Raw genomic sequence first — 27,529 nt, forward strand, 5'->3', positions numbered from 1 at the left:
CCCGGGGCACGTTTGTCCCCGACCCTACGCGCGGAAACCCCGCCGGCCGGGGGGGGGTCCGGCCTGGCCTGTCCCGCCGGGGCTGGCACCCTCCGGCCCGGCTCTGAGAGGGCAAGGTTCCCCCGCCCCCGTGGCTCGAGTGTTTTGTAAGTCAAATCTTGTTTGTCTTCATGGAAAATAGTCTTCGGACAGACCGTGGAAATGTAAACTGGGAAAGGATTTTGAAGAAGTCGTTCAGAAAGAGGCTGCTTATTAAAAGAGTTTGTGTAGATAAAAGTTTACCGAGACACAAGTATAAAATAGCACCAAAGTACCACAAAGGGACTATTTGAAGATACCTTGAGTATAGTAACAGCATGTGTGTGTATATATATATATAAAACTTAATGTCACTAATCAAGCAAATGGCAAGAAGAAAATAGCCTCTAATTTTAATAATTTCCATTATTATTCCATCTCTCATCATGATTTTCAAATGCTGGAGAAGAAAGGACCTTTGAAGTGGGCTAGCAATTAGACAACAGATTTACAATGTGGCATCATTGGCAACATCTAGTATTGCCAGCCTGAAAATGATCCTGGTCATTCAGTTAAGTCATTTACTTCATAATCCAAATAGAAAGTAAAGTTTGGCTAAATTTGATAAAGTCAGAGGAAATCCTAGGGCGTTACCACAAGAAGTGGATTCCAGAGAAAGGAAATAACTGTAACAATCAATGCAATCTTGCTTACATGCCGGTCAAATTCCAGGAATTAAAACCAAAACAAAACCCAGGCTCTGTAAAGTTCCCATTGTACCTTTAGTGCTGATAAGGAGAGGGCCTGAAAGCTATTGTGTGTATGTGTTTGCTTTGCTCGAACACATTTTACCTTTTTCAGCTTTTATTGTCTCACTTATACATGGGTGTAAGTCTTATATATAAGAACTATATGGCAAGTTTGTTTTCATTTCTTAAAATGAGTTTTACTAGTGTATAAAGGTCCCATGGGTCTCTCTTGTAATGCTCAGCACTACATGGTCATATAAGAGCTGATTACAATTTCTTGTGATATCAGTGTAGGCTATGTGAAAAGACAGCAACATCAAAGATTTTAAATTTGGACACACAGATGCAATTATTTCATTTCATAGCTTTCACTGGTGTTAAACATCAGCAGTTCCTGTTGATGGAGTTCCACAAAAAGACAGAGATGCCAAACAACTGCAAGCACCACCTCAGGTGAGATGTATCCCAATAATGGCTTGGGAGAGTGGTATGTCCAGGCTGACACTGACAGCAACCAACAGAGTATAGCTCTTCCTAAAACAAAATATTGCAAGTTCTTCCCTGAAGCTTACACCCTGTTGCTGCCCATGACATGTGAGCCTCACCTGCCAGAGAAGACAGTGTTGCGTTCTGTGGCATATTCACTGACAGTCTTGACATTCTGCTTTTTCCTTCACAAAATGGTTAGATACCTCTCCTTTCTAGCATAACCTCTCCTTTCCTCCCTCTAGATGGAAGAGGAAGAAGGCTCCCATCCTTTAAGCCCCCATGAGTTAGAGTGTTCTTGTAGGGTTTGGAATACCTGCTTTTAATTACTCCTTTCCTAGGGAGCCATAGACACAACTGTACCACTTCTTAGGAAAATGCCTTAAGGAGACGGTATTTCCACCTTTAGCAGATGGGCTGTTTGGCATATGTGGGGCATTGGATGTGTTTTTTCAGTTCTCACTTTTAACATCCTTCCTCTTTTCACAAATGTTTAAGCAGTCAGAATGTGAGTGAGAGGGAGAAAATAACTCTTCAGGCTAATGGTTACTACACTTATCTAAGAGGAAGATCTGTTCTAGTCCATGTTTATATATTTCATGTAAAACCCTAGTTTGGATGATTTTTTCCCTGTTTTATCCTACAATGTAAGGATAAATTCAGTTATTTGATCACAAAGTGGAAGTCCATGCTTCCTGAGTTCCACAGTGTTCCACTACTCTTAAAACACTTCTGAGTTACTCCCTTTCTTGAAATTCTCTTTCTCCACAACCTGTAGGCCTGTAATTTAGTGTTCAGGAGAAACTCTGGAAATTTTTTTGGCATCCTAGAAGGAACAACCATTCAGGTGTTAACAGCTGAATCTTGGAGATTCCTGTTGTCACTTTAAGAGATTACCACATGCAGGCTGTCTGTCCTGTCTTTATTGGAAGCTTCAATATCTGATTCTGGTGGGAAATGAGGTCCCCTCTTTACAGCTGCTATTCAGAGCCAAAAGCAGTGTCAGGGCCCAGGTAAGGAGAGCCATACCTATCACGTGGGCTTAGTTACAAGCTAGATACTGACTGAGAGAGCTCTGAAGGTATATTCAAAGAATGTACAGTGTGTAGAGATACCCCAGCTCATTCTGATAAAATCAGCTGCAAACAGCTGGTTACTTCTGCCACCTGTGCTGGAGGAACAGCATCTTTCTTCTGAAGTGTAGGGTGGATGGCAGGGTTGGTCACTTGTAAGAGTACTGAAGCCACAGGAGAATCTACAGAATCATCTCAGGCTGAAAAAGAAATTGAAGCATGCTATGTCCTCTCATCTCTGACAATTAAAAAGGAGGTGAGTGACCAATGCACCAGCAGGTATAATGAACACTGTACTTTGCCTACTGCCTGATCTTCAGTCTTGCTTATAACACATCCAAAAAGAAGAAATAAGGAAGAAATAACCTTTTACAGCTTTGTGCTGTTGGATATAAACAGACCCTGGAACATCCCTGGCTATGATCGGAAGTAGAATTTATATAGAGAACATCAATACTGTTACTTGGAAATAATTTGAGTGAGGGCTTTGAGGATTTCTGATTAAGCGTTCCTGAAGTGGGAGACAAATAAGACCAATAGTTAGAATTGCTGTAGTTCTAGCCCTTTTTATCTCTACAGATCATTACATTTGTCTACCTTAATCTTGATCATGTAGCTATAAAGTTTTGCAAGAAAGTATTACATTTGATTGCACTGTAAAATAGGGCAAGAACCTTGAGATCTCTAGGTTGAATAACTAGATGCTGCAGCACAGTTGCTGTTACTAGCACTGTATTAACTTTGTTTCTGTGTGCAGATTACCTGTGAAGAAATTAATCTTAAGATTTTATTTCTTGTCATTAGACTTTTCTTGAAAAGCTTGATGAAAATCAAAAACATTAAAAGTGTGTGGAATCTTGAGCATTTTTTAAGGTTACTGCAGAAAAATTGTAGGTTTAGCACAGTTTAGTATGGTTCAGAATGGGTTGATAGATAATGTAAATTTTTATTTTGTTTGGAATGTATGATTATCCTAAAATATTTGCATTATAAAGCAATCCTTTGAATACAACTTACCAATATCTAGTGTATTCATTGGGAGTGCTTCCAATATTCTTTCCTCAATGCTAGCGAGTCTTGGACCATATCCTTAAAAACTTACATTTACCAAAAAAACACAAACCAACCAATCAAAATTGTATTAATATAAAGATTTATAGTATAATTAAGACAATAAAATATTTTTATATGAAGAAGAATATCTTATAACTTAATTGCTTCTAAGCTGACTCACAGTACTGCTTTCTGACTTTATGGGAAGGTAGTGTTTAAATCAAAGGCTTTGGAGTTAAAGATTTAACAAAGACAGCCCCAAAATGCCTCCATAAGTCAGTTTGTATCGCTGTGAAAATGTGATAAAATAAATAAACAAACACATTTTGGTAGTATGTGTAATCCCAATAATGTAGTACCCACGTTGGAATTCATATATATTTAGTTCTCTAATACATTGACTTATATGGGTCACATCTTGTGTCACTGCGTGTATATACATTATTCCCCTTCCCACTCATGATTACATAACCGCAGCATATATTTGCATAAGCCAGCTGGTTTATGAATATTTTTGTATTTATGTCCTTTTTTTAATGCAGTTAAACAGCGGGAAATGAAACGTTCTGGCAATGTATTACCAGTCACAACTGTGCAGAACTCCAACAAATACTTTGAAGAATAGCAGCAATCCTGGAACCAGATTTTCAAAATAGATGTGCATGAAAATCTGAAGGTAAATTTGATTTAACATTTATTAATGTAGTGAAACGATATAGAAGAATAAAAGGAGCAGAATGTGTCACTTAAAACAAACATTATTTTTACCTCCATTCAACAGTCAAAGCTTGTTTTACTAAAATAGGTAAGGGCATTTGTTTGTGTGTGAGTCTATATTTCTGTGCCAACATTAAGAACTGTGAGCTTAGCTTGATAATAAGAAGGCAAAGATTATAAAATCAGTAGTGCCAGCTGCCTGGCCTGTGTACAATCAGGCTTTCATGAAAAATCTGGGGACTGGATTTGACAGAACCAGAAGACAGCTGTTCTCAACAGCACGCTTCCGCTCAGAAACTGCAGCTATCTGAGTGAGAATTAATGCTCCTTTTCACATTAGTGCACTCTTCTACTGATCCTTACGGCAGCTGTCGCTGTGCTTCCCCTAAACACTTAAACTGGAGTTGTACTAGAACTGCAAGCAGCAACTGGCAAAACATTCAGTAAGTGAAAGTCCTGAAATCTCAGGGAACCGGACTAGGTAAATCATGTGTGGTTTTTGTGATCTTTGTCCTTTCGGTATCATACTTCCTGGAGCCATAGTGGCTTAGTTTGATACCCAGGCAGGTTAATACTTTTGTCCCGCACCCCAGCTGTCTGCCTTATACTTGGAGGAAGATTGTATGGAAAATTCTGTAGGCCATAACTGTCCCCTATGGAAATAAAAATTAAAGTTTTGGGGTTTCTTCCTCCTTCTGTGCGATGATAGTTTAATGACTGGAGGTTTAATTGCAGCTCTGCTACTTCCCTGCTGATGACTGTGAGGAAGTCACTTTGTCACATGGTACTATGGTTTCTCCACGTGTGGTATAGGAATAACTAAACTCATCTCCGTGAAACACTGTGAGGTCTTGTGTAGGAAGCTGGAAGCTGAAATTATTTAAAGAGCATGGGAAGAACATGCTGAGGAACAAAGCTTATATGGTTTTGACTTTAACTATTGTATCTTTTCTAGCTAGCCTGAACTGGCACATGGCAGTTGTGTCAGCAACTGGGATGCCAGCCCAGATAGCTTTTGAGCGTACATTCTGTTAGTGTAAATATAATCATTGAAATAAGCCGAACAATCTTATCCTGTCACTTTGCACTTGCTTGTCAGGAAGCATGAAAGAACAAATTTTGTCTGTCTTTTGCAGACATGTTTGGAGGAGTAGTGAATCCTGTGTTACTTGAACTAAGTTCTTCAGAGCTTTTTCTATAGAAAAAAGTCAGTATACTGAAGCTCCCAATTTAAATAAATCTTCTTCATGCTCCTATAGTAATAGCCAGCATTAAGTACTAAATTCAATGTTCGACTGTTCATTTTCGATTGTACTTTTAAATATGCATTTATATTACGGTCAGAGTACCCCAGAGAGAGATGCTTTGATCTAAACCGGTATTTGGAACATTTGGGAAAACTGGAATTGTTGTTGGAGCCCACTAGATGTCAGTGTCGCCACACAATAGACTTCTGCCGCTCCGCTCGCTAGGCAGGTAGGATTGGGTGTTTTCAGAGTAATGGATGAGCTGTCTTGGAACTTGGAGATTGGCTGTGTAAGTTCTGTCATATTTTTATGTAACTCTAGGAAATAATTTCAAGAACAGTGCTGCAACCCATTTATTCTGATTGTATGATGTAGTTCCTACCAAACCATTTGTATGCAGCAGAAATACTTTAGGGAATAGGAATACACTTCAGAAGAAACCAAAGGAAATATTTATGAATAAATGGACATTCAGTGACTTAAAAACTATTAGAGGGAGGTGATATCAGCAAATAATTCTTTTATTACTGACTCTCTTCTCCAAAGGAGTCTCTCTCCTCTAAAATGTGACAGCTATTCTGGCCTTGATATGAACTGAAATTATGACATTTATTATTGCTTGGGGAAATGGAATTTTAGATCTGAAAACACATCCAATAGTAAGGTCCGTTAAAAGATGGCATTATGTAGAAGTGCAGAAGCCTACAAAAATGGGAAACCTAGATAAAGAAAAAGCAGAACTTGTGGCAAGTATAAATATAGGAAAGGTAGAGAAATTCCATTTAAATATTAAAAAGCTGGTGCAGTTAAAAAGTAAAAGGTAAGGTAGAACAAAGGGCAAAATTTGATGTTGCAGATTTAAAGACAGAGAAGAAAACTTCAGATGATTATTCAACGTTTGCATAGATTTGTTGGTGTTTGCAGAAAAACCATAGAATCATAGAATAGCCTCGGCTAGAAGGGACACTGAAAGATCATCTGGTCCAACTAGGGTGCCTAGATGAGATTACCAAGCACCTTGTCCAGTTCCATCTTGAAAACCTCCAGTGATGAGGACTCTACCATGTCCCTGGAGAGGTTGTTCACTGATTGATTGTTGTTACTGTAAAAAAATTTCTTGTATGAAGATGAAACTCCTCTTGTACCCATTGTCCCTTGTCTTTTCCATGTGGCTCTGTGTGAAGAGAGAGCATCCATCCTCTTTGTAACTGCCCTTTAAGTATTGGAATACTGTGATGAGGTCCCCTCTGAGCCTTTTCTTCTCAAAGAAGAGACCTAGCTCAGAAATTGCATCAATATTATCAAGCTTGTAAATGAAAGTACTCATGTTTGCTAGACATGCTATATTTACTGGGTAATGCTAGACTTTGAATGATAATTTGACTGTTGAATTTAACATTTTTTCATTGTTTTTGTACATTTTTCCCAGTTTTTGGAAGGCAGAGGTAAAAAGTATTTGGCCATGTAAGAAGTGTGAAGCATTCTTGTTTGAATCAGTTGTTAATTTGCTAGACAGCAAGCTCAGAGTCGTACAGATTACCCTTCTCCCTGTATCCCTCACACTCCTTCTCCATTAGCAGCCTTTAAATTACCTCTTGTTGTATAAAGGTTTGTTCTAGCTCCAAACTTACAACCTTGTTTAGTCTCCACCTAGGTACATCTTCCATGTGCCCATTTGCATGTACACTGCAACTCTCATTCTGAAAGTATTTATATACTGAACTCTTCCACACACCTGTAGATATACATACTTAAATACTTTTTTTTAAATAATCAGCCTGGAGGTACATATTTTAATTTAAAAAACAAAACAAAACAAAACTGAAAACATGTGAAAGATACATAGGAAATCATTGCACTACTTGAAGATTTTTCTGATCTTTTTCCCACTTCACCTTACTTGGTTGTTATGTGGAGAATAAAAATAAGGGAAGTATCACATTCCTTTGCCTTCTTTATTTAAGAAAAAAAAAACTGCATTGGAAAAATCTTGCAGATAACAGAAGAGTTAAGTATTTTTGTCACATAGATACAAATTATGGTACACATATTATAGTTTACTGTATTTCTGAGTACGTGCTTTCATGTTTAACATTTAATCAGTGTACATGTGCTTGAATATATTGCATACTTTTGAGAATTTACATCTATAAGCCTATCAAAAAAGACAAATACTTCGTTTAAAATCAATGTGCTTATTTTTTGAATGTACAAATACCTCTTTCCCTACTTTGAAACTGGTGTAGCAAAAATTACAGTAAATTCCTTCTATTTGTTAATTTTATTTTACACAAGCTTTTGCATTGTTTCAATATCCAGTCTTCCCTTTTGTTTTTGTAAAGCATACAGAGTTGAAATTACAATAGTACAGACAACTGCTACACACAGAGCTGCTATTGATACTGTTACTGTACTGTTAGCGCTATCATTGTTGCCATCATAATTTAAAGGCACTGCTGTTACTGTACAGTTAGCGCTATCATTGTTGCTGTCATAATTTAAAGGCACTGCTGTTACTGTACTGTTAGTGCTATCATTGCTGCCTTCATAATTTAAAGGCACTGCTGTTACTGTACTGTTAGTGCTATCATTGTTGCCGTCATAATTTAAAGGCACTGCTGTTACTGTACTGTTAGCACTATAATTGTTGCTGTCATAATTTAAACGCACTGCTGTTACTGTACTGTTAGTGCTATCATTGTTGCCTTCATAATTTAAAGGCACTGGTGTTACTGTACTGTTAGTGCTATCATTGTTGCTGTCATAATTTAAAGGCACAGATGCTTTTGGAGGAATGAACCACGTGACTTGTGCTATATTAGACACCTCTGAAATCAACTTGGTATGATCAACAGCACGTATAGCGAAGTAGATTATGGTGTCAATTTCTATTACAAAATTGTCTGTTTTAATTTTAAATGATTCTTCTCTACCAGCCTCCTTAGGTATGAGATTAGAGCAATTCACAGAAGTAGCACGATCAAAATGATTTCTCAGGTCCAGAAGATTTTCACTGCTTTTTATTATGTAGCGATCAGCTAGGGAAAAAAGAGTGCATGTTAAGAACAAATTAATATATATGTTTTGATATCCCTGCTTGTGGTGACAGTATAGGACTTCTAGGGACATTTTGTAAAAGAATGTGCTAATGATTCCTGTTTTACTACTGACTGTATTGCTCCGCATGGAGGGTTGGCAAATTTGTTTTTAAACCTTATTTTACAGTGTCAAAGGTCTACTGTTGCTTAGTCTGGGAATTCCTTCTTTTCACTGGCCTTAAAATATTGTTTCACCAACACTGTTAGCTTTCTGCAGACCTGTGCAAAATGTAGCTGAATGAGAAACCGTGCTGTCCAAATACAAACATCAGGTGAAATGGCAATTTAATATCTATGTTTAGATAGCAGGGGTGGGCCTTGCATCTGATCTATATTCTCTCTCTCAACATGAGGTTTTGATAGCAAAAACTGCAAAAGACACAAAATGATTCTCCCACTTGTAATCAAAAAACTGGTAGGTACATTGCTATAAATGTGTTTGATTAATCTGAGGGAATTCTGCCATTTCAATTTCAAGTCTGTAGCTTTTCAAGACTTTCCCCTCTTCCCCCTCTCTTCCTCTTATGCATATCTTTTCCTCTTTAGATAGCAGAGGATGTGTATGATATACCCAGCTCCAAACCAGTGCAGGACCTGCTATCTTAAACTATAATGCAGTAACTGACCACTTTAGCTATAAAAGCTTTTAGATAAATAGTTGCTAAAATAGCAATAAATAGCAAGAAAAGAAGTTGAGTTTCTTTCTTTTATTATTATTATTTTTCCTTATGTGTCTGGTTATTAAAAATTTTAGATAAATGTAAGATTTTAATCTGAAACTGTAATCTGCATAACTGTAGGTTGTATATTTTAACATACAATCTTATAACAATGTTTATGCAAGGAAATGCTTGTACATTTCATCTGTAATTAGGTTTCATTTTTCCTGTACAACAACCTTAAAATTAGTATTTTGGACAGAACATTACTGCATCTCTGTAGTCCATTTACATCCTTGTAAATAGACTAAATATTTGTATTGTCCATGTTGGCTGATTTTTTATTTTTTTTTAATTTTGCACAGACTTGGACTAAGACTTGTTGCTAAAGTCTCTGGTGGTTGTATGATAATTTTATTTACTTGATTTGTTTATAATATTCCTTAGTTTATCCAGTTTGGTTTTTTTTCAACATGAAAAATTAAGAACTAAAACAGTTAACTTTCTGTCTGGTTACATTTTCAGGTGGGAAAGAGTCATCCTCAGGGTATGTCCTTTCTGATAAAAATATTAACCTCATGTCACAAAAATGTAGTGTCTGACTCACCTTTTCCATTGTCAAAGTCACCTCCTGGAGCTGTCCAAGACAAGACTATTGTGTTGTTTTCTATACGAGCATGAAGGTCTGTAATTTTACAGGGTGGATAAACAGGAGCAGAATCTTCTCTTGTATTCACTACAAGGGAACTTGTTGAAATTCTGCTGAAACTTCCCAGCTTGGCTTGGGCTTCTTTATCAGTAAATTTAGGTCTTGGTGCATTTATACAAATTTTACCTGTTTAAAACATTTTTCAACTTTCATCATGACAGAACTCTGAATTACATGTTCTTTCACTATCTGTTATTGTCTCTTCTCATCCTGTAAGTTTTCTTTGGCTTATTCAAATTTAGTGGAAAGTTAGTGAGGTAAAGACAGAAAATAGGGTGATCTCAGGATTCTCAGCATAAAATTTAGGAAACCCAAAAGGCAGACAAAGTCTGAAATGCGTAAAAGTTGGAAATGATGCAACCAGTAAAGCAGGTTGCAGACGTTTGTAAGTCATAGCTGAAATAAGGTAGTTCTATCCATCTCTTCACCCATACTGCAGGCCTTAAGAGAGTTTAAGTTATATAGGCCATACTTTGTAAGGGTTTTAGACAATTTTTATGCTGATTTTTCTAAATTTCACAATGTATAAGTGTGAGAATATTAAATTGCAACAGATAATATTTTTCTAAGCATTAAGATGAAAACGTACTAAAAAATCTTAAAACGTACTAAGAAATCTTAAAAGCTAAGTTTTCTAGCAGCATTAGTTCGTATACTAACATTGCACACTGAATTTATTTACCCCAAATCCCTGTTTTAAAGTCTCAAGAAGAATTACATATTTGAAATTCCTGTTGTGAGATGCTGCAATACAGATTCTGAGCAATGTTTATCCTCATGGCTGTAAGAGAAAATCATTTTTAGATTAAAGACAACGTTCTATGCTATTCTTATACACAGGAAACAGTAGTTGCAGCTGGTTTGTTTCGTTTGGGCTTTTTTTTGTAGCGAAAATGATAGATGGAACATCTTTTAACATCAAATGCAATTTTTGTGAATCTAAATGACCCCATTTGCTAAACCTGTACACCCCTCTACATCAAATCATGCAAAGAATTGTCTGATTCATAAATGCACTTTACCATTTTCTTTGTAGCCTGGTAAATACAAGGCTCGATTTTGCCTGGAGCCAAGTCTGGTGGTTATATTTTTCCCATGGGCATGCACTTTTACACTGTATCTTCCAGTGCCTTGTAAAGAAGTAACGTATCTTGAGTAAATTCCATCGTCCTTTATCGTGTCAGCACCTTGGTATAGAATTATTGAGAATTAATATTTCAAACAAGATACCTTGCTGGTAAACAAGGTTATTTTTGCTGTTCATACATAAACACAAAACCTGAACCTTACTATGCAGGAAACTTGGCAGTGTTTTTGTAATGTGGACATCTTTAAAAATAGGAGTGGTCCCACTACGACAGCCTGCATTTCATATGCATTTTTTTAAAAAGAACCATTTTGCATTAACACTTTTAACTAGGTAAATCTCTTCTTACTATATAGAATCACCAAGTTAATACCTATTTGCCATCTACTACATGAAGCACCTTTAAATTAGAAAAATGTCATAATTTAACCTTTGGCCAGGAATTCATCAAGACAGGATTCCTTCTCTTTAAGTGAACTTATGCACTTGTACCTGACTGGCTGTAGTAGATGATCTGCTGGTGGTATCCAAGCTAACTATTTTAAAGCCTGGCAGCAATGTAAAAATAACCTCATGGGTTCAGAAAATAGAAGAGGTTTAAGAAACACAGGATAATACATTGAAAACTTATTATATTTTTAAGTACAGCAATGTGAAAGCAAGGACTGAATGAGGAGCCACTGCTGCCTACTACTGAACTCATAAAGCTACAGGTCTGCAGCAGTGGTGAGAGAAAAGAGAAGAGATGAAAAGAGATCGAGGGATGCTGAATGCCATAAATATCTTGCTATTGCTCTAAGAAAGAGTATTCTTGAAAAGAATAATGCATTTATTTAACATACAAAAAAGATAAAGTTAACATTTGGCAAGCTAATGTTAAGACTGTAGTCCAGCTTCATAGAATATGAGATGGACTAACAGAACAGCTTGTTCTCTTTTCACCATGCCTCTTGAGGGCAGATCATTACATGAAGCACACTTTCAGAAAGTAGATATGAGCAATGTACCCTCTACCATGCACAGTTCTTCTGATTTCACCCTTAATCACAGCACAGGAAAGAAAGCAGAACAATTTTTCAGGTAAAGGCCCATGTCTGTTTTCCTCACCAATAAAAAGCTTCGTATCTTACTTCCATCCTAAAGCGGTGGGATTCGCTGTCTCCCTTTTTATTTTCTTCTTGATTTAGGTCATAGCCATGACTCAGTCCTTAGTGGTAAACCTGAGGGGAGCATGCAGACTTGGATTCCAAAATGCATAAATGTAAAGGTTTTTACTATGTATGTGGAACCTTACCTGCTCCATTATCAAGAAGTTCAAGGGTTACTGCTGCAGCACTGTCCGTCTCTATGGTGGCTATCACAGTTGCACCAAGAACAGGCAAAAACCCTTGGCTAACCTCTGCATAAACAACAACTGGATTAAATGCTCCGTTTGCCCTGCTCATGTGAACTGCAGTCCTCACAGGAGGAACATCAGAAGATGCTGGTCGAGAGGTAACTGTTACTGATATACCTTGAGTTGCCGTATGAACATTTTTAATACAAAACTGCCAGTCACCCACCTGTGAATAAAATACAAAAATATAAAACCCCAAAAACCTAGCAAACTTCATATTCTAACAGGGTCATTGTTTCCCTTATATAATAAAAAAATAATTAAAGGAAAGCCATATGCTAGTCTATAGGAAATGTCAATTCAGAAAATAAAAGAAAAGTTCAGTCTTTACCTCTGCAGTGCCACTTATACTGAGTCTAGCTGTCTTTCGGTTTGAATTATTGATTGTAAAGTCTGAGCTTCCGTATTCTTTTCCTTTGGGGTCCCGCAGGAAAAAAAATGGTTGAGATTGACTCCATGAAATGCTGAAGAAAGTGTCATTTCCCACAGTTCTGTCAACAGGCACAGTAGCATTCATCCATCCAGAACGCTGAACAACTAGCTCTTTGTTTTCAAGCTATTGTTAGAGAAATAAAATTTGTCTTATTGCTATTTAGTAAAGAAGCATTTAATATATTTTCAGAGTGATTCCTCATCCATTGTACAATATTGTATCTATTCATTGCTGACTTTAAATGGATTAGTCCTGGTGGAGAGAACTGAAAAGCATTTACGTGTTTTGGAAACTAGCATGAAAAAAGGTCTCTGCTTACTTATGTACAACTCGGAATCATATCGAGAAGATGGCAGGCTTTTTAGTTCTGCTGTTTCTATGTACAGGAAAATTAGGAGCCATTTGGTACCACTGTTGAATGAAGAAAACTAATAAAATCCCAGATTCACTTTATGAAATGGCTGCTTGCATAGTAACATTGATTTTAAGTGTAAAACTATGGTAAACAGAGTAAGTTACATAAAGGGTAAGTCCTTCATTTCTCTATCTAAACTATTTATCTACCTATCTAAAGCATTGGGCCAGTAAACTGTATTTCCACTGGAGTTTGCCTGTCTTAAAATCCTGGGAGAGAGAGAAATTATGTAAATTATACATTTATTTCATTGCAGTGAAATGTAGAAGATCACTAAAGAATGTACTTGCTCTGTGGTGGTGTTCTCCCTCTCCCCAGGTGCCAACCTGACCTTTACCTCCCGTAACCCTGCCAAAGTGATAACCACTCTTGGTGGTCACAATGGGTGCATCTAGTTGTGATGGCTGCATCTGGGCTCAACGTGGTTTCAGGGAGACAGATAACAACACAATAGCCAAGGCTAACTTGAGTAATACATCAATATGCAAATATGACTATAGGTAATCATCTTACCTCTGTAAATAATGAACAGCCCAAGAGCCCTTTGAGCTCTCCTGAATGGCAGTGGCTGTACGCCAGGATCTCCCCTTGAGCAGGGACGCCCGCTCAAGGTTGCTTCTTGAAATTCACAGATTCCTTGCCACAACAGATCCTTGGTAAGTGACTAAACTTTGAAATCTTAGCTAAGTGATAGAAAGGATTTATTGTACATAAATAATCCTTTAGATATAAACCATTGATCAAGTCTGGGACCAGGACTGGATCCAGCTGCACCTAGACTCCTCTCTGAGAAGTTGTTTAGAAAGCAAGGAGGTCCTTCCTGAAACCTTAACTCAATGGAAGGATCTCCCTGACAGTTCTGTCTGGCCCTGTCCTCTATGCAGTAAATAACCAAGTGTGCCTTGCCATTGAATCTTGTTAAAACATAGTCACATTTACCATCAAATTTTGTTAAATCCCTGTTTTATATGAATTAATGTATTCCTGCTTCTCTCTATGAATGAAGTGCGTCGCTCCATCTGCGACATGCTCCTATTTCCAAATTGAGTCACTGACAATTAGGACCATTAATGTCTAGATTAATTCAATTACTGATGAAGTAAAAGCATAGGATGAAAAAGTGTTGAAATTCAGACCTGAATAGATTGTTCAGAAATATCTCCACTTCCTGATGTAATTACACCGAATATCCTGGATAATTTACTGGGAGTGGCTCCATCTGTAGCAGAAAGCATTAAACCTCCTGAAAGACAAGAGCAAAAGAATTAGAGATACTATTTTTTTACTCTAAAATTGCTAAATTTTATGTGACTTCCAGTATGGAATCTTCAAATGAGACAGAAAATTTGTTACAAAATCAAAAGAAGAAATGTATGCTTTTATTATTGTGTTAATGCACGTGTCATAGTAAATTCTGGATTGTGTGATCAACTCATCTGTCATTGTCAGAGTTTGCAAAAAAATCACTCCCTGCAGCATACCATCACGTACAGCATTTTTAGGCTTTCCCTAGTACATTTGTGTCACATATTATCCCTTCAGTGAAATTCTGCTCTGAAAATACCTCTGCAGAAACGACACAGTGGCATTCCATGGTTTTTGATTCTTAAAATTCAGATCATCTTTATTTCCAAATGTGAAGTTTAGATGTCTTTTCATGCATACTGAGTTCAAGCAGCTCTAGTTCATTGGAGGTTCTCATACTCAGCGCAGCTCCATTAATGAATATGGCTTCATACTGCTCTACTGAAGCATATGCACTTTATGCATTTGTTGCAATTCTCTCTCAAACTAGGATCGTACATGCCAGACATACTGAGCCATCACTGTGCCCCTCAGGCACAGGTTACTGGAATCCCAGAGCAAGGGAGAGACTGCTGAGCCCTGGGGAGCCTACCTGGGGTGTGCAGGGGCTGCCCACAGCTCCTCCCTACCACCAAATGCCTCTTGCCCTCCTCCCTTGTGCACAGGCTGACATACAGAGTGCCGGCTACATCAGGTGAATGGCTCCGTCTCATGAGAGAACACGTGGAGTCGTATGAGCCAGAGGAGGTGTTAGCTCAGAGATCTATTCAGTATCTTTGGAAAATTGATTTTTGTTTCTAAGCAGGAAGGCCTGCTGGTTGAAGACTACATCCTGAAGGACCACGTGGCTTCTTTCCAGCTCACAAATCATTCTTAAAAAATACTCTGCAAGTGAAGCTTAAACAAATTCTGTCTTAAAACGCAGGCCAGAACAGAATTCAACTCTGGACTCTCCCTTAGTCCTGTTGATCTAATGATGTTGAAGCGTGCATAAGGGCATTCCAAGTTACTTGAATTGCTAAAACAAGTGGATTGTAGTCTGCAAATGCACAGCATGGACACCTCTCAAAAAAGAGTATTTATTCACCATATTTTTTTGGAGTCAGCTTGCTTTCTGGATCTACGCAAGTTTTCATTCTTCCATGGCATTTGCAGGTGCTGTAGCATGAAGCAACACCCTTATGGATAGTTTTTAAATGGTTGTTTTCAAACTAATTCTGTAGCTCCAGCTCAGCTGACAGCTATACTTGCTAATGACAAGGGTAGTCCCTGTGTTTACAATTTCCTAGCCAGTGCACTTCAGCTGCAACAGTTGAAGAAAATTATTATTTTTTAGGTAATAAAAAATGCTTAGAAGTTAAAGCATATAGAAAGTTATAGTCATTGCATGTAATGCCAGAAATAAAATTCTAGACAATTCTTTTTTATGTTATATAACAATATGATCGTTCAATCTCCTTAGTAATAGGGTATTGTCGGGTTATTGCATTTTTTAAACCAAGGCAGCTTTTAAAGCAAATCTATGGATCTAAAGTTATTAAAACAGCCTGTTGTGAAACCCAAAATTCTTTAAAATTAAATTTGTTTTAAATTTCTTAAGTTTCTTTTTTCCAGAGCAATGAATTGTCATACTTTTACATTTTCACACTTGAATATGCATGCCAGCAAAAGACTGTATTTAGAATATTTACCTGTTAGTTTTGAAAATTCTTCTAATTCTTTGGCTGCGTCTGGCCCCAGTGCAATAGTGTGAATTTTTGCCCCACATTTTTTCACCAAATCAAGGCAAGCTGCCATACGTCTGTCCTCTCCATCTGTCAGTAACACAATTTCTGAACCATATGTAGTAGTCATTTTATCTGCAATTAACTGCATCAAGAAAGAATTAATTATATAAGCAGCAGAATAATTTTTAAATACTAGTTTATCCCAGAGCAGTCAATGTATGCATTTACATGCATTTACATACTTCAAATATAAGACAAGTTTATTCTTTAACAAGTGTTTGAATTTTCAACACTGAAACTATTACAATATTAATTACTGCAATTGATATTGCGACATCTAATTGAGTAGATTTAGTAAGTGTTCAATTATAAATAATGAATATTTAATATATATTTTCCTAGAAGAACCTGTCCCAAACTGAAGATGTCAGAAGCATTCTGCCTGTATATGCTTTGTTGGTTCAGGGACTGGACATTTAAGAGTACCATATTAAAAATTTATGTCCACTGTCTGGAACTACTCTTTATTCTCCAATCAAAATTTCAGGAGTAGAAAAGGACAGACTTGTGTCTAAGGGTGGACTCTGAGGTAACTGAAGGTGGTGCAGAAAGGGGTAGGGAGTACCCATGGGGCAGGCCTCTGTCCCGGCTGTTCCATCCCTGTTCTGGTTGTCAGGCTTCCTCCTGATATCCCCCTGTCCTGAGCATCCTCTCCACCCTGGACTCTCAGCTACCTCAGCAGTCTCATCCCCCTCTGTACAATTTCTCTCTTTCACTTTCGTCCCTTTTCCTACCCATTGCTCCTGATTTTCAGTTTTGCATCTAAAGTAGGTAATACCTTCTGGGACTTCAGACTGATAGCCCAAGGAAGTAAAACAGACAAATAAATAATAATATCTATCCATCTCATGATTTGCAAGGGGGTTCAAGTTTTAAGGGCTTGATTCATGACTAGTGAACTGTGGGAATTGACAATACTACCATTGTACAGCTTCCCATTTTAATACTTATTTATTCTATACGTTAATAGTGATTCATGAGTCAGATCTCTGGTGTTTCCTCAGTCCGCATTTTGCTAGAAAAAAATCTTAGAATTTGCAGAAATACAATATGATGTTCACTGGTGTGTTGGTCTGCAGCCGTTTCTCTGTATATACACCCAGCAATGTGACTGGGCTGTGAGTTTATCCAGTCATGTCAGAGTTTGGACTGCAGTACTGCATATGTCTTTCCTCTAGAAGTAATTAAAAAACTGTATTAAAGTAACCTCTTAACTTTCTCTTAAACAACTAAATAGAATAAGCTTCATAGGTTTCCAACTAGAAATTTGATCTGCTAAAGTTTAGATCATTCTTGTAGCTCATTTTGGAATTTAATCTTATTTTTCAATATCCGTTTTGAAGCATGGACATCACATCTGGCCTGTTTTCTGGTAATACTCTTTCTAATGCCATATAATGGTAATGCCAAATAGGTTCTATTCCAAATTTTCTCCTGATAGATTCAAGAATCGTATTATCTTTCTTAACTCTGCCATTGCATAGGAAATCCATGTTGTGGGCTATCAAGTATGTTTCTCGCTTCTTCCTCATTTTTTATACGTTCCAGGAGATATTTCGACATTGTACTTTACCTTAAGTCCTTTACGTATGCCCGCACAGATATTGGTTTTTCCCCTAGCAACTGTAGGCAAACACAGAACAAGTTTTTCGCGTGCTGCATCATTGGTTATTTGTTGCAAAGGAGCTTTTTCAGATGCGTCAGAGCCAAATGTGACAATTCCAGCCCAGGAACCGATTTCAATAACACGGAGCAGAAAATCCTCTGCAGCACTATGGAGATGTCTGATGCGGTCACTCTGTATGTGAAGAAAAACAATGTCCTTAGAATGCAATCTCTTCTGAAAAGCTATGCCTATGAACAAAATACAGAAATTTTTGGTGTTGATCAGGTAGTAATTAGAAATTGAAAACTATCTGCCATAAGATAACTCATATGTGTGCTCAGTTCTAGAAGAAAGGATATGTAAACCATATTCTGGTATTTGTGAAAGTGCAGCAAACTGCAGCTTACAGAAAAGATGTCATCAGGCAAAATCCATCTTCTGATGCTAGGACTTCATACCTAATCAAGATTTTCGTCAATTTTTTTTTTTTTTTGATAGCCTATTGGCAATGCAAAAGGACAACACCTACGATGCCTGAGGAGTAGGTTAGTCTACAGACTAAGTATTTTGAAAATATAAATAATATTAAAGTAAAAGTATGGCTATTTTAAATGCAACTATTCAAAGGAATTACTGAAAAAAAAAGTTATATTTGAAAACATTTATCTAGACATTATCTAGAAAACATTATCTAGAGCTAGCTATTCTTGCAGTTCTTATTTCATAATTATCTTCATTTTGGTTTTTAGCATTCCATTATTATTTAGTAACTGATTTAATAAAATGTACTATGATTGGTAGATATCTGTACAATAAAAATAATATAATTTGTTACAATTGCAGGTCTTTACTGAAGATCAGTCTCAAGAACAGCTCTGGATTAGAACAGCATGGAAATAGATCTGTTGATGGTGCACTATGGGAGAATCCCACAATCCCACAATGTATGCCACAACTAAAGAATTGGAGCATATACTGCTTTATGTTTCTTCATGTATATTTTGGTTTAAGGTATGACTGTCAAATATTTAAGAATATTTCTCAACATGTTTGAGCTTTTTGAATTACCTTCTTTAGATGAATAATCTTACTTTTAGGCTTGACTTCCTGTGAGAAATGAAACATTGAACTTGCAGTATTTTCAGTAAGAGAGTAATGGCTCACTACTGAACTGCGGAAAAGGTAAGTTATGGATATGAAAATGCAGTATGTAATCAAAAGAATATATAAGCTGATTTTTAAAAACTGTTAGAGTATGCATAGATGTTTGAAGTCTATTCATAAATCATGAGATAGCTGCCTTACCTACCCAGATAATTTTGTCATCTTCCTACAGATCATCACATTGTTTAAAGCTTTATAAAAATATTAGGATATTTGTGTAAATAAGCACATATTCAGGGACATTTACTAAATGTTGCATCCATAAAAAAGCTCAGTATTTCATGCCACAAGAAGTGAAAGAATAAACCTATGCAAAGTTTTATGAAAAAATAAAAGGAAACATAACCTCAGCTTTGTTAAAAAGATATAACATTATGCCAGCTCACATTCTTGTTTACAAAGAGCAATATTGTAATGAGGAAACAACAATTTATTGACATGTTGTGACCTACATATTTACTTTAAATTTTAGAATCATTCATAACAAAAATACAATGTGAAACTCCATCCATACATTTTCTGCTTGGAAGAAATACAACTGCATTGTCATTCTAGGTCTGGAACAAAGGAAGTATATAAAACTGAGATTTTACAAGAAAAAAAAAGACCAAGTCTGGCCTACAATTCTTAGTATTTTTAAGTGACATCTTGTAGGAATTCCTAAATAAAATTACCAAGGGGAATGAGAGTAGTCCTTTTTTTTTTTCCTAAAATAATCAAGTTAATTACCGAATTGACTGATTTTTTTTTTATTTTGTAAGTTTTTCTTACATTTTTTGCTAACAATTGCTTATAAAATAAGTATTCATACCTCTGACATGCTCGCAGAAACATCCAGTACTAAAGCGACCGCTCTGTCTTGGGTCTGCAGTAGCGTGAAGGTAGTCTCAGAGGGGGGTGCAGAAGCATTTACAACAGCCGAGTTGCGAAAGTCGTCAGATTCCATAATTACTTCCCACGTGCTTTTGTAGTTGCATATCTTATTCTGCATATTTGGAGCCTCACTATTGTGAGTGTTTTTATCACAAAATTCAATCTAAAAAGGCAGATAATAATTCTGAAGCCAACAGTGTGAGCATAAGAAAATATCTCAGAAAATATGAAGTTTATGATGTGGGACAGGACAAACGGAGGTGGTGTTCTCCAGCGAATGTCCTCCGTGCCACGGTACCTGGCCAGCCAGGATCTTAGAAGAGGCAACCAAAGAAAGTGCTCCAAAAGAACTTATCTCAGATTTTACATAAGCACAAGCATGTTGTGACATGCAGAAACAAAGCTTTCTGTCTGTAACTACTGAGATCCTTGGAGTGGCAGATTCACGGAGGTCCTACTAGATTTAAGCCTACTAACATAGATACTGTAGGTGAACAGCATGGAGGTCAGCACAAGTTAGCAGCCTGAATATTTAACCAACTTCTTGGGTTAAGCTGATGGTCTTGGACCAGTTCCTATAAGTTTTCTTGAGTGAAATAAGGAAACATGCAAAAGATACAAAGTCAAGACTTTGAGAGAAGCAGGAAATAATCTTTTAGATGTCTAAGGATGTCCATGGTGTACTGCTGAGGGAAGGCCATGACCATTGTTGTAGGTTAAAACACCAGCGGGCACATAAGCACCACACTTCCTCTGCCTTCCAGTAGGATGGCAGAAGAGGAAAGGAGGAATAAAATTTTAAAAACCCCAAACTTTAGAGTCAAGATAAAATAAAACAAAGCAAAAAAACCCTATTTAATAGGTGAAGGATAAGTGAAGGATAAGAGAAGAAATAAAACAAAATGAGTGATGCAAAGGCAATGACTGACCACCTCCCATGGGTGGACTGATGCCCAGACAGTTCCCAAGCAAAAGCTGACTAATCCTCCTAAAACCCCCTCTTTTTCCTTTTAATGCTAAGCATGACTTTATATGGTACAGAATATCTCTTGGGTTAGTTTGGGTCATCTGCCTGGTTGTGTCCCCATCCAGCCTACTGTGCATCCCCTGGTCTATTCACTAGGCGGGCCAGGGTGAGAAAGAGGCGACCTTGATGCTTTTCAGCTAAAGCTAGAACATTAGTGTGTTATTGGTACTGTTTTGGTCAAAAATCTAAAACACAGCACCATATGATCCATTATGAAGAAAACTAACTGTATCCTAGCCAGGCCCAGTACACCCATAAAGTTCTTGGAAAGAGTTTGCCTAAAGAAATAAAGTCAATAGCTGGAGGAATTGTGATCCTGTACCACAGACATCTAGGCTGCAAGAAGACTGTCCGTCCTGCTAACCCCTGTCCCAGCACCCTCTCCCAGACACTGGAACAGTACAGAACAGGCATGAACAGGCCTCTCTGGTTGTCCTGGCTGCTTTCAAGAGAGGTGGGCTGCTGCTTCTGTGTTAGGGGTAGACAGACCAGATTGCTGTGCAATGGAGTGTAACAGAGCTAACTAGGTAGCACAGTTCAGGTGCCAGTTTACATAAGGTGTGATCAAAACCTACAGTTTTGATCATATGGGCAAGGCATTTGTCATTCTATACTTCATTTTTATGCCTGTTGACCTGATTCTCCAGACACGGAGCAAGAAGGATGCTGAGACTGCAGTACATCTCACCCTTATTGACAGGAAACATCTGTCAAATCATTTCCAGTAGCTCCTTTGTCTTCCCTTTTGAACAGATTTTAATAGAACTGATTGGCCCCAGCAGAAATAACTGACTAGACCCCAAATGTTACTCAACTCTCAGTCCAGAAAGGAAGAGTAATACTTACAGAAGGTATGTTTTGCATCCACATAACAGAATGTGAGATATTTTGTCGTATATATGGAATAAATACACATCCTTTTTCATACAGCTGACCATCGTATCTACAGGGTCTTGACTCATACTTGTCTCCATTGTATTCTACAAAAATAGGTCTACCAGTCACACCAGCTGGACAGCTAAGGGAAAAGCAGATAGGCAGGGCTGGTTAGGAACCCATATATAGTCTGTAACTGCTTATTTATTTGAATTTTGTCTGTGCAAAGCCAAATTGCTTTTGACTCAGCACTGTACTGGACATTGCACAAGTACATAGTTCGGCTGTTTCTGAGCCTTGCAGGGTCCTCAAACTTATCTAGAAATAGTTAAAATCATAAAACACTTGTGGTCTTTTGTGATCTTCCTTGTGATAATTATAGGGTATGCAGGAAAGACATCCTGCTACTGGTTGCAATAAAAGAGACTGTATTGGCATGCCTGAGCTAGGAAAAAAGGCAAGCCTGAACTAATTCTCTACATCGATTCAGTTATTGTCCCTCTTTGTAGAATCTGTTTAAAATTACAATGGTTTCAGCAGGCAATTTCAGTATTGCTGATAACTGCTCTTTAATAAAATCATATTAAATAAGTATGAAACAAATGGTGGCCGAAGTCTGCAGTTGCACACAGAGCATAAGATTATCCAGCCTGATCTCCTGAACCTCTTACAAAACTGCACCGAAGGCAGCTGTGGTTTTCTGGGCTGCAGAGCAGGCAATAGATGTTGCTGACTAAGCATCTTGTAATCATATGAACAGGTTGTGAATACTCTACAAAATACAAACTCAGCACAGACAATGAGAATATTGAAAATGTTATTGGAATATTTAAACCTGTGTCATGTAAAAGCAGAAATATGAAAAAAAAATACCTTGTTGCTTCAACACTTGCTTTTTTAGAATTTCTAGACACATAAAAAGGCACGTCATTACTGTATTCATCGAACACCCCCCACCGCAAGTGAGCCCATTCATGGACAAAAACGTGACCTGTTGAAGAAGAGTAGCACATGCACATTCTAAATACAACTGTTTAAAAGTTAACCAGTGTATTACTTAGATATTCTAACAATTTAAAATAATTCTTATCTGAGGTAATACAGGAAGGTTATGAAATACATAAACAATTGGGATAATAATTTTTCCTTGAGGTAAAACTAGGAAGGCATCAGTTTAGCAACCACAACTAGAATTTTTATTCATATTTGACTCTCAGAAATGCAAGAACTGTTGTAGAGGCTTTCTCCAAAGCTGGTAAAAGTCACTTAAGAAAATTTTGATTTTGTGAGGCTTCTGTCCCACAGAGCAGCAAACCTTATATTTTTGACACGGTGTAGTACAAAATCAGATACGCAAACACTGGACAGTTTCTTTGGTAAGTAGTCATAAAAGGAAGGCTACTGCTAATGGCAGGAGTTATGTACAAAGAAATATCCATTTAAGGTTTTCAAAGGGATGAACAACTTCTGGATCCAGTGCTTGAATATTTAACTTCAGATATTTCACAGGTATTTACTACTTCTGAAAAATACGTCTCTCAAAGTTTTTTTCATTTTAGCAAGCAAATTAAAGTACCCAAATGCATTAATCACTTACTTACAGAAATCTTGGTCATTTCATACGAACAATAAAACAGGCAATTAAATTAAATTGTAATATTACCTTTTTCTCCATAAACTTTAGTCAAATTGTCATTTAACAGGAAGTTAGGTGTGAAATGGATGTATTGTCCTTTCTCCTTACATCCTCTATACTGCAAGGTGTAAGGATCATCTACATGTTTTATATAATGGTCTGCTATGATGACATCTGCCTGAAAAGGTAAGACCAGAGTTATACATAACATGGTTGTAGAGAAGAGTTAGGCGATTCTTGTTGAATAAATTCAGTCCCACAATTTTTTTTTTATCCTACGAACACTCTCAACATTTTTGAGTAAGAACTTACAGGGTTAGTCCCAGATTTTGCTGTGATTTCTAATGTAGCCTTATCAGTCAGTCTAGCTTTTCCTAGTTGTTCTAATCAAAAAGAGTTCTCTAAATCATACCTTATCATATGATTCTGTTTTTAATCTTGAATAGGTGGTGTTTTTCTTCCATGTTTTAGGTATTATAATTTTTACAGACTTGAAGAAAAATCGATGTTTTGTCATTTCAAACAAGTAATTAGAAGCATTTTTAATCATGTTCTATGGAATAAAAGAAATAAAATATTAATGTCAATATTAATATTAATATTAAAAACTTGATTCTATGTGCAATGAATAATTTAGACTTATCAAGAAACAGCATTACAGTAAAGCAGAACGAAGCACATCACACAAAACTAAGAAAGTATTACGATCTTCACTAAGAAAGGAATAAACAAAGAAGCCAAAGACTAAGCTGTAATTCTGGGAATCTCTCACCAGTTCTATAATCCTGCTCTGAATCAGAGATTATGACAAAATTCACACTCATATGAGATGAAAACTACTAAATACAAGGATTTTAGCCTTAAATTAATAGTGGCCTGACAGCAAGTGCAGGCAAGATTCAACATTGCACCTGCTTTTCATTTATCTTACTACTGTAATCATTTTTCTGTCAAACTTGCTGTTTTACATGTTTTCTTATTTGTATTATGGCTACTATGCTGCCATTACTTTCCTTTCCTTTTGCTCTTTTACCACCCCTCTTGGAGTAGAGGCATCAGAAAAAGCATTCCTTTTGTTTATTTTTCTCTCCACTAAGTGTTTAGTGGGAAAAAAAAACAAGCAGGAAGGAGGGAACTAAAATCTGTCCCATAGGCTTTTCACAAACTGAGAAACAAGCTGTGACAGAGGGTTTGGAACCAAATATCCATGCTACCTGTACATCAAATTCAGCTAAAGGAGATTTCCTGAAGAGATTCAGTTTGCCAGGACTGAGAGTGATAGAGTGCTAAACCACGAGCAGCTGAGCAGTGTGCCACTATGCGGTGTGCCACTTCAGCTGTCCCCACGCCACCCCTTGCCTGCTCTGCAGATAGAACAGAGCAGTTTTAACTAGTTCAAGGGAACTGAAGGAATGTTATAAGAGCAAGTTCTCATAAGGTCAGCTATAACGTGAATTTAATATGTGGTAGGTATCTCACAGTAACAGTAACTGTCAACTTGTACACATCTACCCTAAAATACTCAGTGGTTTGTCCCTTAATGAAAACGGAGTGATCTAAACTCTACTTATTGTTAAAAAAGGGGACAGTCAGTGACTGATGGTAAAAAGCAAACTATAACTTTTACTTCATGTAAACTTCTCAAAAGATGAAAGAAATCTGGAAATGTTAAAAAATTTATGTCTGAATGAAGCATGGTACCTTTCATAATTGATCTTAGAGATTACAAGGAGCTGAGTTAATCCTACATCAGCGTCTAGTAGGCATTAGACACTGCAGAACCTGGGCATTTGTCAGAAGTGGCCCATTCAGCAGGTTTTCTCTCTAGTGATTTGATTTTGTAGTCAAACAATTTCTTTGCTTTGATACCTGGCCAGCACCCTGTTCTAGGGGAATTTATCTATTGAGGCATCTACGTGGATTGAAATAAAAGCTAAACCCAGAAATGCCACTAAACCTAACCTTTTTTTTTTTCCTTTACAATTTTTAACAGAACATTATGAGACAAACTAGCTGATGACAAACAGTAGTATAATCAATGGCTATTAAACAAGCATTCATAGGATGTTCTTTCAGTTAATTGTTTTTACCAATTAATTAACAACAATAATTAATTGTTCTTACCATCATGTTCAGGATGATGTTGGGATCTTCTGGCACGTGGGGATTAATTGCAACAACCAAATCCTCATAGCCATTCTCATTTAACCTTACCATTGAACCTTTCACCACATGCAGGAGCCGAAAAGACAGCAAAAATATCAAACTCCTAATCATCTCCATTACTGTGAGGTTCTTGGTTAGAAAAGCGATGGCTTATCAGTCTTATTTATATGACCGCCCATAGGGCGTGAGAAGGCTTTGTTATGGTGACCCAGGAGAGTTCGCCTCCCCCCATCCGAGTATGTACAGGCCCCAGCACATCTTATCTTGTTACGCATTATGCAACCTAGGATAGTTTGCTTCTTCCCATCCGAGTTCGTAGAGTCCCAAGAGTGTCTTATCTCGTTGTAACCCAGGGTCCTTTGCTTCCCCTCTATTGCATGGCTGCCAATGTGACGGCCAGTCGCAGATCTCAGTAGTCAGACCACAAGACCTGCATTACATCAGCGAGCTCCCTAGTGGGCCAAACAGGAAACTGCATGTGTATGATATGTTAATCAGCGCAAGTTTTGTTATCCACCCCTTCTGTGCTCTCCCTTGAGCTTCGCTCCCAAGCAGGGCTCCGCTGCATGGGGTCCCTTTTTTGATTAGTATCAGTGTCCCAGGGCTCCCACGGCGGGACTCCCACTGTGGTAACGCTTCACTTTCCATAAGGTCAAACCTCTCACTCACTGAGTGTTGTACCTCATCTCTGAGGGATTCGCACCTGCTTTTCACTCCTAACACCGCCTTTGTGTTGAAAAGAGGTGTATGTTGGCAACAAGACACTGGTGTTCTATGAAAGTACAGTTATATTGGATGTGTTGGCTGCATTTAGTTGTGTGTTAATTTTAGGAGGAAATACTTGATATTTTATTGTGAACTAAAAAACCCCAGTTTAATTTCCTTATCCCTCTTCAAGTGATCTATACTCTGTTATTCGTTTTAGAAGAGCAAAATAATTGCAAAAACATAATTGGAATTTCCTGGAAAAGAAATTCTGAACGCGGCAATAATTACATAAGACAGAATTGAAACAATAGGAAAAGCAAGATTAGATAGTGAGATAGGGAAATGCTGAGAAATTCTGTATACAGTATTTGGTATGTAAAATCTCCCCTTTTAAAAGGCATTATTTGGCTTTAGATTAATAACCATCCCATTTGGAATAAAATGTGTTTTTCTTGAGTGGGAACAGTTTGTCAAGCAAGCCAGATTACTCTGTGTGGCTGTCCTATCCCTCCACATCATTTCTTATTTCATACTTGAAGAAACTTGTCCAGAAGTGACTTTATATTTTATTCCAATTCCTTGATAAAGTATTTAATAGCATCACGCCTATCACTGATTTGCAATCCTTTGAGAAATGTCTATTGGGTGTTGATTCCCTACCTGCTACCTTTTGAGATCTCTCAGCTAGGTAGTTCCTAATTTGTTAAGGCGCTGCTTGGTTAATCCCACATAGTACCATATTTTGAACTGGACTATCACACGGTAATCAGTTCACAAATATCTCATGATGTAGCTGTATTATTAGTTAAATTCATAATTGCATTAAAATAATAAAAATGGAATAAATATGGTAGTGGTTGACACTGATTATTTTTTCATCCTTTAATTAATTATTGATTGAATTCTGTAGCGGCTTTTCTATTATTTTTGTGGAACAGATGTTAAGCAGATTTTCCCATAATTTTGCAGGTCATGCCCTCTACCTTTTTTCAAAATACTATATTGTCCTGGTGATATTGTAAGAGTCATTAATAATCAAGAGACTAAACTGCTGCTGAAGGTCTTAAGCAATTCTTTTAAAATTCCTGTGTGAAATTTTCCAGGCACATGCATTTAAAAGTACTAGGTTGAAGATATACCTCCATCTGTTTTCCTAGTATATCAAAAAATAACTCCTGATGGTTATGTTTTGAAACTATATCATCTCACTTTTTCTGAAATATTGGCCAGAAAAAATACCT

The 27,529-nt window shown here is 37.2% G+C and overlaps 2 protein-coding genes across 2 annotated transcripts in view; one reads left to right on the forward strand and one right to left on the reverse strand.

Moving 5' to 3' along the window:
• The first annotated feature begins 32 nt into the window (after positions 1–32).
• Positions 33–27,529, forward strand: part of ODF2L (outer dense fiber of sperm tails 2 like) — a 58,345-nt gene continuing 30,848 nt past the window's right edge. The window contains exons 1-4 of the mRNA XM_074597788.1: positions 33–146; positions 3,922–4,055; positions 18,337–18,383; positions 18,682–18,849. Of these exons, the coding sequence (XP_074453889.1) occupies positions 18,757–18,849 (93 nt within the window). The 5' untranslated portion in view covers positions 33–146; positions 3,922–4,055; positions 18,337–18,383; positions 18,682–18,756. The remainder of the gene's footprint in view (positions 147–3,921; positions 4,056–18,336; positions 18,384–18,681; positions 18,850–27,529) is intronic.
• Positions 5,783–25,978, reverse strand: LOC141747488 (calcium-activated chloride channel regulator 1-like). The gene is made up of 14 exons (XM_074597787.1): positions 25,539–25,978; positions 23,827–23,967; positions 23,442–23,592; positions 22,652–22,769; positions 21,749–21,920; positions 19,814–20,038; positions 17,806–18,030; positions 16,137–16,314; positions 14,277–14,383; positions 12,624–12,848; positions 12,191–12,458; positions 10,832–10,996; positions 9,708–9,935; positions 5,783–8,381 (listed from the first exon to the last, which is right to left on the reverse strand). Exons 1-14 carry the CDS (start codon positions 25,695–25,697, stop codon positions 7,630–7,632), a joined length of 3,114 nt encoding a protein of 1,037 aa, XP_074453888.1. The 5' UTR covers positions 25,698–25,978; the 3' UTR covers positions 5,783–7,629.

Source organism: Larus michahellis, chromosome 8 (genome assembly GCF_964199755.1).
Source record: "Larus michahellis chromosome 8, bLarMic1.1, whole genome shotgun sequence".
NCBI classification, from domain to species: domain Eukaryota; kingdom Metazoa; phylum Chordata; class Aves; order Charadriiformes; family Laridae; genus Larus; species Larus michahellis.